Source organism: Vespa velutina, chromosome 3 (genome assembly GCF_912470025.1).
Source record: "Vespa velutina chromosome 3, iVesVel2.1, whole genome shotgun sequence".
Taxonomy (NCBI): Eukaryota; Metazoa; Arthropoda; class Insecta; order Hymenoptera; family Vespidae; genus Vespa; species Vespa velutina.
In genome coordinates, this window is record NC_062190.1 from 11380779 (window position 1) to 11399139 (window position 18361).

Sequence of the window (18361 nt, forward strand, 5' to 3'; positions counted from 1 at the left end):
ACATTTATAAGAGTCCCTACTACTATTACTACTACACACCCACGCGCATACGTCAAAACAAATACCTCGTTCTTATTCGCGTGTCGATTGATAATAAATATTATTACATTGTCACTTATCGAAAAAAATAAAAACAAAAAAATATATAAATAAATAAATAAAATGATAATAAAAATATGAACTTCTGTGAAAACAAAAATGAAGACATACTCGAATAGAAAAAAAAAAAAAATCACGATCGATAACAAATAGATATTACTGCGTTAATACTTAAAAATAATAATAATAATAATAAAAAAAAATCAGCTTCTCAGAAAATAACCATTAACGAACCCTTTACGATCGACAATAAATATTACTACGTTACTACTCGTAAAAAGAAATACTATAAATAAATAAATACAAAATAAATAAATTAACCTTTTAAAAACAATCCTTACGAAAGAAACTCTATAACATAAACTCTTTAATCAGGATCGAGAGATGATCATCTGTGGTCTAATCTTCTCGAGGAAATCTTTATACTCTATTCTCATACATACATACATATATATATATATATATATATATATATATATATATATATACATACACTATCTGTATATATATATACACTATCCGTCATCTTCTCTATACATGTGAGCGTCATAAGAACATAATAATCCTCGCGGACAATGACGTTCGTTGAGCCAAGCCCTCTCTTCGACAAACGGCGCAATGCATTGTTGTAACATTGAGTAACGCGTTATTGCAAATAAGGAGTCGTATGGTCAGAGTTCGTTTAACGAACGATCGATTGTTTTTGAATTTGTCACCACCGTCATATTTTCAAAATACATACGTCAATATCTATGTATTATACAAATATTACAGTGTGTATCTGTGTGTGTGTGTATGTAAGTGCGTACTTGCGTACGTGCGTATTTTATATCTTGTCACGTCAAATGAGATTTATAACATAAGTATAAATAACGTAAGCGTAAAATCAATTTTCAAAGTACTTTAAAAGCAATAAGAAATAAATTATTTCCACATGATAAATTTACCTTTCACGACTCTATTTTACTTTTCTCTCTCTCTCTCTCTCTCTCTCTCTCTCTCTCTCTCTCTCTCTCTTTCTCTCTCTGTTTGTCTTGAAATAATCTCAAGGATTACGTTCTAATATTCTCACCCCACTCTTCCTTCACCCCCTCAAAGGATCTACTAAAAACGATATATCTGTAGGTATATATATATATATATATATATATATGTATATATGTTTATGTCGATCGATGGGACAGCCTAGTTACGTTAAATAGTAGGCGTGTCTAATAAGGAGTAAACCTCCTTCGTATTGAACATGTAACAAGACTCTATCCGTCTTATCTTAATCATAATATCTATATATATATATATATATCATTCGAATATTATACTCTGTACGTAATTTACAAATATGTTAATTAAGATACTAATGCTTAGAACTTACGTATAACAAGATTATAGTGATTAGATGACGTGCAATGATATAGATTTCAATTTTATTTATTGTCGAATCAAAGATCGTCTCGATTTTGTAACTTGTGTGAGATTAAATGATTAGAAGAAATAAAAAAAAAAAAATAAAAAAATAAAAAAAAAAACAGAAATAAATAAAAAAATATGGACTTGAGCCGCAATCCAATGAATTTGAAATGGAATCGATCCTACTACGATTAACTCGAAGTTTCGATGGTTCGTTGCTTTGGACCAATGCCAGAAACAAGAAACCATGAGGAATATATATACATATATACATAGATACACACACACACACACACACATATATATATATATATATATTTATGTATATATACATACATATGTACGTACAATCAACGACGTGTGCCAGAAAATGTTATCTCTCACGCGTTACGTTCTTTCCTGGTTCTCTTTTAGGCTTGTGTGTTCTCGTTGAACAATGATCTACCTGTTCTAAGTGCATTCAACGTTGATCGTATTAAATTGCTTTACTGGTAACATACGATCGTTGATTCGCATTCGAGAGAAGATTAATACATATGTATGTAAAGAGACAAAGTCTTTCGTTGTATCGAACGATATTTATACGTAGAAATTTATAAAGTTAACCTTTCATTCCTTCTCTTTTTAATTTCTACATTTTAAATATCATTCTTAATATTAATCAATGAAATATGTGAAATGATAGAAATTGTATTAATGATATTAATTTAAAAAAAAAAGTATTTTATAAAAATTTTTAAATAATACGACAGAATCAATAGGGCTCAAAACTATCTAAATGAATATTAATAATCAATTATACATATACGAGACTTCTTAAGTTATAATCTATGCTTTCATATTGCAATATCACGTTTAGAAACTTTTTTATAACAAAAGAAGAAAAGAAAAAAAAAATAAATAAGTAATAATTTTCTTCGTTTCTTATTTGTTGTTTTCCGTTAATAATATCACTTAGGAATTTTTATTGAAAGTCGCCTGTATTATATGAAAAAAATACAAATTGTTTAAGATCGTACAAGAAGTAGACTAATTTTCATCCATCTATTTGGGAGATTGATCCTTCTTCTTTTTTTTTTTCCTTTTTTTCCTTCTTCTTTTATTTTTTTTTAAACAGAAGAAAATATGAATATGAACGACCTCCATGATTGGAAAGATCTTGAACTCGTTTTTCAAACAAAAAAGTATGAGCAGTCGAGAACGCTCAAGGAATATCCTCGTCGTCGCCAAGAAGGAATTTGGACGTCGACCAAAACGTACGCGATATACATATGCGACTAAGAAGACGATGAGGAGAACTAAGACGATGAGAGTATGCGAGAGAGAACGAGAGAGAGAGAGAGAGAGAGAGAGAAAAAGAGAAAGAGAAAGAACTTTAACTTTCTTGATCACGAAACAATACTTGAAAGAAAGAGATCTCGATTTTTTTCATTCCATCTTTCATTCTTATGTATTTTGTTAACCTTTTACGGACGAAATTAGAATCATTCTGAGAAATCATCATCTGGCGAAAGTTTATTGCACTTTGCTCGGGCTCTCGATGGATCAGTTAATCTTACTTTCGGCTAAATAAGATTGCTTCTTTTTTATTTTTTATCCTTTCTCAAGACGTTTCGTTTACTTTTTTTTTAATCTTTATTTTATTTTATTTTATTTCATATATATATATATATATTTTTTTTTTGGATAAACGGTGACTCGAATTAATTCAATTCAATCAGGAAATCGTGTGTTAAGTCAATTCAATCACGAAATCTCGTCAGGCATTCAATTCCTAATAATCCGATATACATACATCTGTATATACCAAATGTGTGTACGTTTAGGACGTATGTTAAGTCTTTGGGTACGTTACCATAAACGCAATCGCGTTTACAGTAAGATCCTTGTAGTAGGTGCTTTGTTCTCTTTTACGCGTTGAAATTCTTTCGTGTCAGATTATCCCTCGTTAAACTCCAATCTAAATTTGGACGACTCTAACGTGTCGTAAAACCATTTCTCTCTTTCATACTATTTAACTAAAACTTTATACGTGTATATATATTATTACATATGTTCTTTCTTTTTTCAAAGAGATAAAGGATAGAGAGTATGTTAAAAGTATGTCTTTACGTCTAAAAAAGAGAGAAAAAAGAAAAAAGAAAAATACAAGGAAAAAAGAGAAGCAAAAGAAGAAGAAGATAGGAAAGAAATCTCTTCGACGTTTTCGATTAATTATATCCTTTAATTACCTGAACCTTGCTCTGAACCTCATGCCCAGTTCTCCACGTTGCGATACCAGCTGGTCGAGGACCTCGTTTATCAAGCAATAACTCGCTAGGACATTTCTCGAAGATCAATACACGTTCAGCGACCGATCCTCTAGTGAGAAATGGTCTAACCGGATTATTTCCAGTACCCGTAGCTGCGGCAGCTCTTATGTGTTGTTTCTGTTGCGTCGTCAGTTCAGGATGTGGCACTTGTTCCAATCGTGGCCTTGGTGAATTTATTCTAGGACCCCATCTAGATGTTATAGGATCTCTGTCATCCTTAACGTTCCCTTCTTTATTATTATCCTTACGTAATTCTGGTTCGAACTTTGACCTAGCGCTCGATACCAATTGTTCCGTAGCATTGTACGTTGTACCCACGTTAACAACCGATTTCTGTTCCTCGAGTCTTTGCTGACCCGGTGAGTTTTGTTGAGCAGCTCTGTACCTTACTTTGGCATAATCGACAACAGACATGTTTGAGAGCTCGTCCTTGCTCAAAGACTTGGTCATTCCTTCCGTATTGTTGCCGGCATTAACTGACGATGTCACATTGTTAACCAATGCGACTGACGTCGGTACCAAGGTCACTCCTTCGTGATTATGTCCAATAATAATTGGCTTAACAGGTTCAACTTTAGGCTTTTCCTTTTTAATCGCTGGCTTTTGACGTGCGGCTAATTGAAATATAGAAGAGCTTGTTCTCTCGGACGGTTCCTCGGTTATAACAGAACCCGTTTTCAATGCGTTTATCAATCTTTCCTCTTCTCGTGCCACCTCGTCGAGGAAAGCATCGTCGCTGACTAAACGATTCGAACGACCACGAACCAAACTTTTGCTGGAATCTTTAACAATGGACATGATTTTACCATCCTGAGGGCTAGTCGGCGTTGTCCTACCCGAGGTAGGACTGTTATCGTTCGATCGTTTACCATCGCTCAATTTATTTTTCAACGGCCACGTGGTCAAGCCCGGATTCGAGCCAGCACCGTCAGAGTTTAAGCTAGAGTTCATAGAAGATGATATTACTACCGTACTGGCCGGTCTCTTTTGTTGTACGATCTTAGAAGGTGTCAGATCTGCCGGGAATGTCGTTTCGATTGTCTCGAGAAAGACTTCCTGATGATGAGCACTCGGTACCTTAGTCGAAACTTGAGGTTTAACTATTTGCGATGGTTTATTAGGGAAAGACAAGGTCGGCGAATGAAGGGACGAATTGGTCTGTTTATTGCTCTGTTTCGTTACGTTACTCGAGCCAATAGAACCATTGCCCTTAAGCGGCGACGTTTGTTGATGTTGTTGCTGCGTCGAATTTCTTTCGAATTTTTGCAAGGCAAATTGAATGGAAGAAGGTAAAGTCTTCGAGGGTGATCTTTGGCTAGAAGCGGCTATTCTCGCTTTGTCCTCGACCACGAAATTGTTCACTAGCTTTTCTAAATTACCATTGTCCAAGTTCGGGGTCTGAGCGAGAATATCCACCGCCGAGTTAGGGCTGGTTGCGTTTAACGTCTCGATGGTTTTACCACTGGAACTAGCGGGCGAAGTGGTTGGTGTAAGGGCACTGCCAAACTTGTCGGCGGCTGTCGCATTACTGTGACAATTTAAAATCTCCGTTGGTTCCAAACCACGGCTTTTCCACGTCTGATATATCGCTTCGGCGTGATCACTTATTTGTTTAGCAATAGCTGCTATGTCTTCGTCACCGGACGACGAAGTTTCCGTAGGAAATTTTCTACGGAGATCGTGTTTCGCCGTTGCGGCCATTTTCAAGAATTCCTCTTCAAACTGATAACCGAGGTAATGCTGTTCCTGTACACGTTCTTCCTGTTCCTGTTCCTGTTTCTGTTGTTGTTGTTGGTGTCGCTGTTGCTCGCGAAGTTGAGGGTGATGATTCAATAAAAAACTTGTCGTTCTAGTACTCAACTCCGACGAATGATCTAGGACAAGCTCGACCAAGTTAGGACTCTCCTTTATCGGTACTACGTTCACGGGAATCGCGTAACCAAAATGGACGGCACGACAGTCAATCTCGTCGAGGCCTATACGCGATTCATTGATCAAACAGGCGTTCAAGTCAGGACAATGTACGGCCCTACTTGGACGAGGATCGACCGTGGCCGGAACGAAAAGATCACGTCGGGTTGCAAAAACCCGGCGTTCTATCGTTTCGATCGGTATCGGCAAGTGCCGGCTACCCGGCCGATGGTGATGATGATGATGATGATGATGATGATGATTTCTTGCCGTAGCCGTTTCCGTTGCTATCGGAGAAGCCGTTGCCGATCCTGGCATATCTCAGGCCGACTGACCTGAGAATCTCCTTCTCCACGGCCACGAGCTACGTCGAGCCTCGGTCCATGTGATCCTGTAACAACCTCCTACGTGTAGCCGCCTCATCGCGTCGTTCTAACTTCGACGCGTTTTCCTCCGTTTTCTTTTTTTGGCTTTTTATTTATTTATTTATTTATTTATTTATTTATTTATTTACTTTTTTTTTTTTTTTTTTTTTTTTTTTACTATCACTTATATACTTAGCTACAGCTAAGATGCCTTAGAGGATAAATTCGAACTTAAGCCACCGATAATTTTTCCTCGTATTAAAATTTAATGATTTTTTACTTGGTTATTTTTTTGTTTTACTTTTGTCCTTTCTCTTTCTCTCTCTTAATAATAACACACGGACCGGTTACATTTCTCTTCTTCGAGTAAAACACTGGGGATAAATAAGAACTATTCTTCTCCAACGAGAGTATGAAATCCCTTCGCGGCCGATTTGATGATCTGAAAGAAAACGAAGCTTCGATTAGTTCGAAAGATTTTTCTATCGAATTATATTTCATCGATTTTCGGATATCGCGATGCGATTGATCGATCATTCCTATGTAAATAAATTTGATAAAAATTATTTTTAATACTTCGTAGAAAATTTTACGTACGAACAAATTGTTTTTCACAAACGTGAAAGATATGCAAACGATTTAAAGAGACTATCTGAGTAATAAGCATCTATAAATAAGTAAACGAAAAAATTTCACGATGAATCATTTCTTTAGTTTTACGTAATATCTTTATTTTTCTGAAAGAATTTAGAAAAAGTCGAATAATCGTATGTATTTCATTTTGAATAGGTCTGAAACCATTTATCGTTCGATTCCAATTTAATTAATACATTTAGATATATATGTATGTACATATATGAATATAATTCCACCCTGAACCTTCACCCTCTCCCACCTATGTATAAACTCCTATTTATTTATTAAGTATTATTCATTAATTAATGATAAACATTTTGTAAAATAAATGATCGGTATATATGAATATTTTGATCAGTATTTGTAAGAAAATATTGATACGTAATATAAATGGTCAATATGAATAATTAAGTGACAAAGTTTTATCTGGATTTATTATAAATACTGACCATCTATTTTAAGATATATTAATCAATTATAATATTTACAATTATTTTAATTAAAATATTGACAGCTTTTGTATTAATCGGTATAATACTGGTAACTTGTATTACTTATAAATATTTTATTATGATAAATACTGGATTATTCATTTGAAATAATCAAGTTTAAAAATGTTTAAAAATATCGACCCAATAAATTATATTTCTACGTTCATAAACGCAAAATAATCAAATTATAAGAATATGTAATGCTTCGATCTCTCGTTTTCGTAATTTTTTATTTATTATATATATATATATATACATATATATATATATATATTTATTTATTTATTTAACCTTCTCTTTGAGAAAGTGTATATAAATAAAAATTTGTATTCCTATGCAGTTGCTCAGCAATTTCTTTGTTCCTTTTCTTTCTTTGCGTTCGACACGTGCACGCTTGGAGCTTCTTTATTACACGGAAAACGCACACGTGTTCTTTGCCGACAACTTCTCAAAAAATTTCTCTCGCGTATTCAACAAAACGACAACGACGACGACGACGAAGACGACGACGACGACGACGATGACGACGATAACGCAACAGGAATATTAATACGTAACGTCATTACTATATATCTACGTAACACACTATCTTAATGAAATTGCATCGACTTAATCAACTATTATATAAAAGTATAAAACAATATGGGATATGAATTTTATAACTAACATATAAACGAAGGTCATAGTTGACATATGTGTGTATATACTTGCATGTGCCGAAGTATAAATACTTTTATATATTCGATCAATATTTTTATTAATTAATTATAAAGTATATTAATGAAAAAAGAATAAAATTTAATTAGAGGAAAAGAAGAAGAAAAAAAAAGTCATGGCAGGTATATAAAATAAATGATCACTATATATGAATATTTTAGTCAGTATAAATAATTAAGCGTCAAGGTCGCATCAGGGGGTTGCATCACATATATTACGTATCTACTGATATTTTATTATAACTACTAATCACATTTATTTAAAATACTGATCAAATGTTTAAAAATACTGATGCGAATAAATAGAAGCCAAATATAAACTCGATTATTCGATATGACTGCAAAGAGAATCTCTTATAAATATATATATATATATATGTGTATGTGGCGGGAGAAATATACAGATATATTTATGTATGTGCATACATATAAGCAGTATATTCATGCGAAAATTTAAAGAGTTGGACCATTGGGTCGGTACCAAACATAAAGTTGGTAGATTTTAACAAAAAGTTGATCCCGTCATATTAATAACAATCGATAAAAACGCAATCTCTTATTATGACCCTGAAATTATGTTTCTGCGAAACGTTATTATCGTTGACAAAACTTATTGCATAATTAACTCGTTTCAAAAATTAGTACTTACTATCATGTTTATTAATAAAGGATATTCAGACTGATTAGAATTATTAACGATAAGAAGATTTGAGGAAAATTTTTTTGACTAAATGACGTTCATGATTCGCTTGATAAATCCGCATAAGCATAACAGCTGATAACCAATTCGTAACGCGACCTAAATGTCGTCGAACCGTGTCGCACCACTCAATTTTATATATGTATTTATGTATATATATATATATATATGTGTGTGTGTGTGTGTATGTGTGTGTATTAATATTATATTATATAGATATATGTCTACATGTAATATATAGGTATATATATCTCGTGTCGCGTAACTCGGTCACGTTTGTGGTTTGCATCGTTAGAATACGAGACGGCCCTCTAAAAATAGCGTTGAGCGAATATCGATATACTGTAAATGGTGCCGATCGAGCCGAACGAACCGATTACCAGCTTTGGTCGAGCAAGCGTTCACGGAAACGTTTATTATACTTTTCGTTTTCGGCATGATTCTCGAGGACGAGATTAGCATACATGTGAAAATCGTCCCCGCTATTTCCAAAGAAGAGACTTCGAAGACTTGAATACGTTAATGAATATCGTAAACAACTACCGTAAACTGATCGGATTGATAAGTTTTTTTTTTTTTTTTTTTTTTTTTTTTTTTTTTTTTTTTTTTTTTTTAACAAATTCCAACAAATGACGGAAATCGTAAAAAAAATTGTAAATATAAAAGAAGAAGAAGAAGAAAAACAGAAAAGCAAAATCAGCTTCTGAAAATAATCCTCAATGAACAAACAAATATAAAAACAAATAGTTATATTACTACGTTATCATTTATTAAAAAATATAAAAGTAAATAAATAAATAAATAAATAAATAAATAAAAATCAGCAACTTTGAAAATAATCCCTTAACAAATCCTTAACGATCAACAGTAAATATTACCACTTATATATACATACAAAAAAAAAAAAAAGAAAAAAAAAAAAAATTAAATAAATAAATAAAAAGAAAGAAAGGGAAAGAAATTAAATTTTTCAGAACAATCTCTGAAGAGCGAATCTATTTTCAAAGTTATCTATGAATGCATATAAGAGATTACAAAAAAAAAAAAAAAAAAAAAAAAAAAAAAAAAAAAAAAAAAAAAGAACAAAAACAAAAAAAAAGAAAAGAGGAAATAGCGAATCGATGATAATGAGACAGACACAGGATACATATAATACATACACACGCACACGTTCATATGTCTACTTTTATGTATGTCTAATTTGTGTGCATCGTAAAATTGACGAACGAGAATAAAAAAAAAAAAAAAATAAAAAATAAAAAGAAAAAAAATAAAGAAAAAAAATAATAAGAAGATAAAGTAGAAAAAGATGGCTGAGTTTATGGACAGTTTGGTTGGCATGGTCATTAACTATGCGGCATCAATCTTCGATAGTAGGAAGAAGTGGCAAGTTAATATCAGTCATCATGCATTACTACTCTTGAATTATTTCTCTACCACTATTACTCGTGACTCCCGAGATTTCTATCGATCTTCTTTAGGATGATCAAAGAATAAAAAGAAAAGAAGAGGAAAAGAGAAGAAAAGAAACAGGCAAAAAGTAAAAAATCGCAAAAATCCCCGAAAAGAAAAAAAAAAAAAAAGAAAAAAGGTAGAAAAAAAGAACTGCACGAGAAAATGCACAAATGCACTGGGCATGTGAATCACGAACGAGTTGTATAGGTTTGTGTACAAATAAGTAATCAAAGAGAAATGTAATGAGCGTACTGCGAGCCAGAGAACTCAACGAGGCTCTCTTCTTTTTTCTTCTTTGAGTTATGTACGTAAGTATGTATATATATATATATATATATATATATATATATATATATGTATGTATGTAGCTTCTCCGAACGCATAACATACATACATACATATATACATACATATAATGCGTGTACACATAACACACAGTGATAAGTACTTGAGTAGAGTTTATTTCGGTTCGTCCTGTAATATTAGATGCGATGCAAAGATTCGACCGGCAGGATTCTCGTGCTCACTGCAGCTGCAATGCACTTGTTTTCACGCGATCTACCTTTATACATATTTAAATATGTGCATATGTCAGTAGAGACATATGTACGCGCGCACGCACACGCACACGCACACACACACGCACACACACATACGTATATGATAATAAAGTATCCCATCGTATTTAGAAAATTAATTTTCTTATACATATCGATATATTTAAATGTAAAACAATTAAACAAGTAAATTCCTCATCGCCATAACGCAAAATTTATTTACGAGAAGAGATTTTCAAAATAATTAAAAAAAAAAAAAAAAATAAAAAAAAAAGAAAGAAAAGAAATAAAAAAATAAATAAATAAAAAAAAATAAAAAATAAGACAAATTGACGGATAGTTGTTTATTTTCTTTCTCGGATATTGAAAATATCCCAATCCTATCTTTTGAGTAGGTACAGACGTTACTCTAATAAATCCTCCTGGACATGATTTTCGTACGAGTTACGCCGCTTTCGATATTGGAACGTTTATATCGCGTCCACCACCAACGCCAAAATTACCACCAAGTCACGCCGCAGTGTATTTCTGGACGCGAACCTTTCGTTGTACCAGTTACTCGCATAGCATCGAACTTAACGAGAGAAATACGTGGGCATTTGCGAATCGTTTACGATCTTTCGTTGGATCGATCCTTGAATCGAAGATCCAATGGTTGGATGAATGATCGATCGATCGATCGATGGACAATGAGTAAATCAATAAAAATCATTGCCGAAGGGCATTCGCCTTTTCTTTCTTATCTTCCATTTTGTTTTTTTCCAGTTAAAAAAAAAAATAGAAAAAAAAGACAACAGCAAAAAATAATAATAATTCGTTCTTCCTTTCCATTAAATGCGGCTTATGTTACATTTACATTTTTGCAAGAATTACAAACGATAATAATAATAATGATAATAATAATAATAATAATAATAATAATAATAATAATAATAATAATAATAATAATAATAATAATAATAATGATGATAATAATAATAATAATAATAATAATAATAATAATAATAATAATAATAATAATAATAATATTAGAAAAATCAAATAACAGTAAAAAAAAAAATATATATATATATAATTGAGAAACGTATCGAGCTTTACTACGCTAGAAAGTAGACGGCCTTACAATTAATCTACGTTTAACACGCAACTAGAAAATAATAGTGTTAAAGAGATTCTTAATTCTCTCTCTCTCTCTCTCTCTCTCTCTCTCTCTCTCTCTCTCTCTCTCTCTCTCTCTGTCTCTCTCTAGCTCTATCTATCTCTCTCATCGAAGATTGAATGTTGATAAATATATAGATCGACCTCATCATCTTACTGACTCTATTTAGATAATAAAATAATTAATAATTAAGACCTCGTTAACGGTAGACCGTCAAACACGCTCTAATACTTATGCGGACGATTTAGAGCGCGTTAAAAAAGAAAGAATAAAAGAAAAAAAAAAAAAAAAGAAAAAAAAAGATGAAAAGAAAAAAAAAGACGAGAGAAATAAAGAGGAACGTATGTTAAGTAAGTAAAGCACTCACTTTCTTTCTTTTCTTTCTTTTTCTTTTTTTTTTTTCAAATTTCCCACGTCGAATTGATTAATAACAACTCTTTCGATTGTTTCAAATAAATAACAGAAAAGAACTTTAGTGTGAGTTCTAATTTGAAATCTCTTCCTCTTCCTCTCTCTCTCTTTCTCTCTCTCTCTCTCTCTCTCTCTTATAGTTCTTTCTTTAACTCTCGACAAGTCCTCGACGTCGCGGCATCGAATTCCTATCCGCAGAGGGTCGTCGAACTAAAGAGGGTGAGAGAACGATATCTCGATGATTTCAAACAAAAATTCATTTAATCAAGACAGAGACAGATAGAGAGAAAGAAAGAGAGAGAGAGGGAGAGAGAGAGTAAGAAAGTACATACAGTAATAACGAAGTATTTATGTGTTGATGTCACGCACGTATAAACGATTTTCACGAGTTAAAGAACACGAGACACTCTTCACGATAGCAGAACGTCGACTGAGGCCTCCGACGTGATCGTAAAAGAGTATGTACTTTAAAAGCGCCCCACCTTCCTCTTTTACTCTCCACTATCTCGTATCTCTCTCTCTCTCTCTCTCTCTCTCTCTCTCTCTCTCTCTCTCTCTCTCTCTCTCTCTCTCTCTCTTTCTCTGTCTGTCGCTCTTTCTAGTACGCGTGCGAACACGCGAGAAAGAGAAGTACTTGTACTCGATGATGGTGATGATGGTGATGGTGATGATGATGATGATGATAATGATGATAACAACGACGATGGTGAGCAATAGGAACTCTCGAAAACCATTACCTACTTACGTCGACTCGACACTATAGACGCGTTTCCTTTTTCTTTTATTGAATTGCACCGATCTCTTATTAAACATCTCGTACATAATAATCAATAAATTTAATTGCTTAGAATCATTTCAACCAATATTTAGAAATTTTTCGAGAGAAACACTCGGTGAAGGAATAAGATGATAAAGAGGAAGACAGGAGGAAGGGAATTGATATTGATTTATTGTTTATCGTTTTCTTTACCAATGCTTTTCAACTATCTCGATTAGATAAAAGAAGAAGAAGAAGAAGAAGAAGAAGAAGAAGAAGAAGAAGAAGACGATAATGATAATTAGGAATAATGATTAGGAAAGAGAGATAGAAAGAGAGATAGAAAGAGAGAGATCTTCTATTTCTTTTACATTCGTTATGTTACATTAAAAACGTACGTACATATATGTACATATTTCATTCTAAATTATTGCGAAACCAATTATACAAATTCCACAACACTGTTATTAACTTCATTCCTAGGATTATTGCTCGTTTGTCATGTGATGGAATGAAAAAAAAAGAGAGAGAGGGAGGGAGAGAGAGAGAGAGAGAGAGAGAGAGAGAGAGAGAGCGGGGAAAAAACAAGAAAAAAATAAACCGCGATGAAAAAGAAGAATTGATCGGGAAATAAAAAAAAGAAAAAGAAGAAAGAAGATGAAAGAAGGAATTAGGAAATCGTTCTGATGATAAGGTTCGTTCGCTGTTAAACTAACGAAAAGGAAACAGGGGTTCTTGGCTATCTTCTTCTAACATGATATTTATTATTGTCAAGGTTTAAGGATTAATTGGAACCGATGAAAAGTTATATTACTTGATAGCCCTTCCTTTGAGAATGACGAAGGAGAAACAGAGAGAGAGAATGTGTAAAAGCGATTGTTCAATTGTCTCTCGGTCATTTTCATCGTTTATATACATAGGAGATGGTTACAATTCAGGGATATAGGATTGACGAGATAAAAAGAAGAAAAAGAAGTAGGAGATGAAGAAAAAGGAAGAAAAGTAAGAAGTATAATAAAAAGAATAAGATTAGAAATAAGAAGAAACATGAAAGAAAGAGTAAACGTTTAAAAAGAGTTGAGGTCGAAAGGCGAATAAATATCGCGCGTTTCCTGTCTATCTTAAAACATCGTGGCTACCCCCCTTTTGTCATTCCGAAAGGAAAGACAATAAGAAGAAAAAGAAAAAAAAGATGAGAGTACTATGAGAGAAAGAGAGAGAGAAAGAGAGAGAGAAAGAGAGAGAAAGACCAATTTAATTATTCCACGAAGGTGAGAGTAAGCTTTGAATTTTCCGACAGTGTATGCGAGTAGAGGAACGGAAGAAGATGCCGGGCCAAATATATTTTTGGATGGCTCTCTCTCTCTCTCTCTCTCTCTCTCTCTCTCTTTTTACTACTCTTTTTGTTTCCCCTATCCCCCCTCCCCCGCCACTCTCACTCTGTCTCCCCCCGCCCTTTTACCCCTATGGCATAGCCACGAGGCAAACGTTCATGTCTCCTCTCTCGTACGTGCCGACAAACAGCGAGATTCAAGAAGGGTTTAAAAAGTCCTTTTAATTTCTTTCTCTCACCCTCTCCCTCTTCTCATATACCCTACTACTTTTCTTTTTCCACTCTTATTATCCATTATTATTTCGTTTGTTAATCTTCTCGTTTATATAACATTTTTTAAAAATGAACTCGTTTGTTGTTTTTTATTATATACGTTTTTTTTACTAAATTAATACGCACGTAAATATCTTCATTCATTAATTTCTCCATTCATCATTGTATGTAACATTTAATCGTTTTATTGATTATTTTGTATCGTTGTATCGTTATTCGTTAAATTTTTCGTTTCTTAATATTTTTATGATATCACGTATATTCAAAGAGTTTTGACAATTCGTTATGCAAATTAATCGATTCATATTCATATTTATTACTTTTACTATATTGACATTTCATTTTTGTATTAATTCCTTATTTTATTGTATATACATATATATTTTTTTTTTCACGTTATTTCTTTGGTTCATCTTACGTTTCTTATTTTTTTTTTTTTTTTTTTTTTTTTTTTGTGGAAATGTTATACAAACGTAAGAGAAAAATAGGGACAGAGTGTGTAATACTTCTTTATATAAATTAATTATATCTATTAATTTTATATTTACGTATATCATTTTATCTTATTATAACATTTTTATATTTATGTATATCATTTTATCTTATTATAACATTTGAATTAATTTATTAATTTATTTTATTAATTATTACGTAATAATTATCATCAATGATATAATAATTACTAAATGATAATAATTAGATAAGTGATAAATATAAAATGAATTTATTATTAAAAATATTAATATTTGCAATTTTATAAATTGAACAAAGAGAAAGAGAGAAAGAGCGAAAAAAGATTGAGATTGAGAGAGAGAGAGAGAGAGAGAGAGAGAGAGAGAGAGAGAGACTCAACATTTTCATTTTGATAATGTCAATAAGATCTTATCGTTTGCTCATAATTCAAGAATAATTAGCTTACACATTGTGTAACACAATTGGACGAGCGATAAGAAAGTCGTAATTGTGTAAGAAAGGAAGGGTTATCGAATAATAAAAGAAAAGCAATATATTTGTTGGCACGCGAACGTTTATTCCGCGTTGCGTTTATTCTGCTCGATTTCCAAGGGGAGAGAAGCCACGTATCTACGTATCTAAGTACGTACGTACATACGTGTACATACATACCATCTATGTACCTAAGTACATAGATAGATAGATACATCGTAGGCGTACATACATGCCTGGCACGTCGTAAGAAGCTAATCCAATAAACTCTAAGCCATTTAAATTTGCATTCGCGCCATCTTACCACGATCTTTACACTCCTTATAACAAGATTCTAACCACCCCATCCAAAGAACAATTTTATGAAACTCTCGAACAAAAATTTCTTCCTACGATAATATTAATTAAATATGATCTCATTAACATTCATAATAATAATCATATGTGAACGAAACGAAAATATCGTTCGAGGAAAGTGCATGGATACGATGCAAATACATTTTTTTTTCTGTTATTTCTTTTTTTTATTCTTTTTTTTTCTGTATGTCCCATATATAAATTTTATGAATATTTAAACCATTTTTCAATGGTTATATATATATATATATATATATATATATATATATATATATATATATATATATATATATATATATGTAGCACTCTTTTCTCTTTTTGAAAAAATCGATAACGGATAATCTCTTCGTGTAAAATCCGTCAAACGTTAAATAAATATAATCCAAAAATAAAGATTTTATTTTTCATGCGTCAGATTAAACTTTTACATTAACGTAACCATTCAGTAATAGATATTTCCGATATGAAATATTTTCCAGACGATTTTCTTTTCGAGGAGAAATAACTACTTTATCTGTTGATAAATAAATAAATAATCTTCGTGAAAGGTCTTTTATCGTAATATTAGGTCTTTTATCGAGAATTGAACTCGAAGTGCGTTAGACTATAAAATTAATTATATATAATATTATAATATTATAACTGTAAAACTATAAGACATCATCGCTTTCTAATAAATAACCTAATATTAGACCGATAATGTTAAAAAGAGTATAGAGAGAAAAAGAGAAAAGGATAGAAAGAAAGAAAGTTTTTGAATAAAAAATGTTATTACGACGAAAGCCAAGTTAAGTCTCCCGTTAATTCCTATCTTCCTCTAAGAGATAAACTACCATTGAACTAATTATATTATATTATTATTGATCATTCGGTTATTATTTTATTGTAAAAGAAATTTGTTGTCTTATTGAGGGAAAAAACAGAAGAAAAAAAAAAAAAAAAGAAAAAGAAAGAAAGAAAAGAAGTACAAACGTTTTCATTCGACTGTGACGCGCAATTGCAAAATTAAATATGTATATCGAGGACATTGGAGATAAGGCTTCGACCATTGTTATCAACTTTTTCGATGTAACGCGAGGTGCGCTGGCCGCCTGCGAGCAAGCGTGTATGTTTTTGTGGATTTTATAAAAAATAAAACGAGCTTCTAAGTATCATACCTAATAATACAATAATTAACTGAGATTCTTGTGAAAACTAAAATTGTTTATCACTGATAGATAAAAAGCTTTGTAATAAATTTCTTGTAAAAATTCCGTACGCGGTAGATATATATATATATATATATATACACGTATATCGATAATTTGTATGTAGGTTGAAAGTAAAAACAAAAAAAAAAAAAAAAAAAAAAAAAAAAAAGAAAAGAAAGAAAGTAAGATAATAACAAAAAAGAAGGAAGTAAAAAAAGGGGGGAGAAGGAAGTGTCTTTCGACCTATGTGTTCTCTTCGTGAGTTTTATCAGTCTTATACTTAGACACTTTCAAGGTGAAATTTATGAAAGGCTACGTGTTCATTTCTATATAATCTCTCAAAGAAAAAGACATAGACAAGAGTAAAGAAATAAATAAATAAAGAAAGAAAGAAAGAAAGAAAGGATGGAAGGAAGGAAGAAGGAATAAAAGATAAAGAAAAGATAAAAAAAATTAATAAATAAAAAGATAAAACAAGAAGAAAGAAAAACAGGAAAAATCGAAATCGCGTAAAACGATCGTACCTACTATTATTTACAATTTCACAGATACGCGTATCATTATTTTTGATCGGCCGAGTGAGTGAGTGACTGAGTGAGTGAGTGAGTGAGCATATAATAATAATTTATGGTTCATGCACGACAGAGCGATCGACAGAGTTTAACCTACATATACTCTCTACGTCTAATCATCCGCTAATTACCGCTCAAAGAGACCGAGGGAAAACCAATAGGGGGGACCTACTTCGATTACACGCCTCTTGACTATGCAATTTCTTCAATGACAAAAAAAGAAAAAGGACGAGGAGAGGAAAGAGAAAGAAAAAAAAAAAAAAAAAAGGAAAAAAAAAAAGAAACAAAAAATTAAAATAATAATAATAAATAAATAAATAAGAAGAGAAGGATGATGAAAGATACCCCATGGGCATTCGTTAAGACGATTTAGAAGGATGTAGTTCTCGATTGGGATTATTATTCCCTTTTTTTTTTTTTTCTTTCTTTTTTTATCCGTTAATTTTTTTTCTTTTCTCTTCTTTCTTTCTTTCTATCAAATCGATATATATATACATATCTCGAACGATCCTCCCCAACGGCATATTCAACCGGTAATGAATTCCTTTGCGTCGCCTAGTTACTTCCTGCACTTCTGCACTCAGCACGTTCGATACAGCTACGTGTATATGTATATTATTATACATACGTACTCTTCTCTCTCTCTTTTTCTCTCTCTCTCTCTCTCTTTCTCTCTCTTTCTCTCTCTCCTTCCCTCCCTATAGTATTCCATATA

At 32.1% G+C, this 18361-nt stretch overlaps 1 protein-coding gene across 5 annotated transcripts in view; it reads right to left on the minus strand.

The window, feature by feature from the left end:
* Positions 1–18361, minus strand: part of LOC124947976 — a 45949-nt gene that overhangs the window by 11399 nt on the left and 16189 nt on the right. The window contains exons 1-2 of one of the 5 annotated variants that reach the window (XR_007100564.1): positions 12176–12397; positions 3738–6536 (exon numbers count right to left, since the gene is read on the minus strand). Coding sequence is in view for 4 of the 5 variants with exons in the window: in XM_047490897.1 (XP_047346853.1) it covers positions 3738–6047 (2310 nt within the window). In the remaining variant the exon portion in view is untranslated. Of the gene's footprint in view, positions 1–3737; positions 6537–12175; positions 12398–12551; positions 12649–18361 lie in introns of those variants that run through there. The other 4 variants (XM_047490897.1, XM_047490895.1, XM_047490898.1 and 1 more) reach the window with 4 other exon arrangements.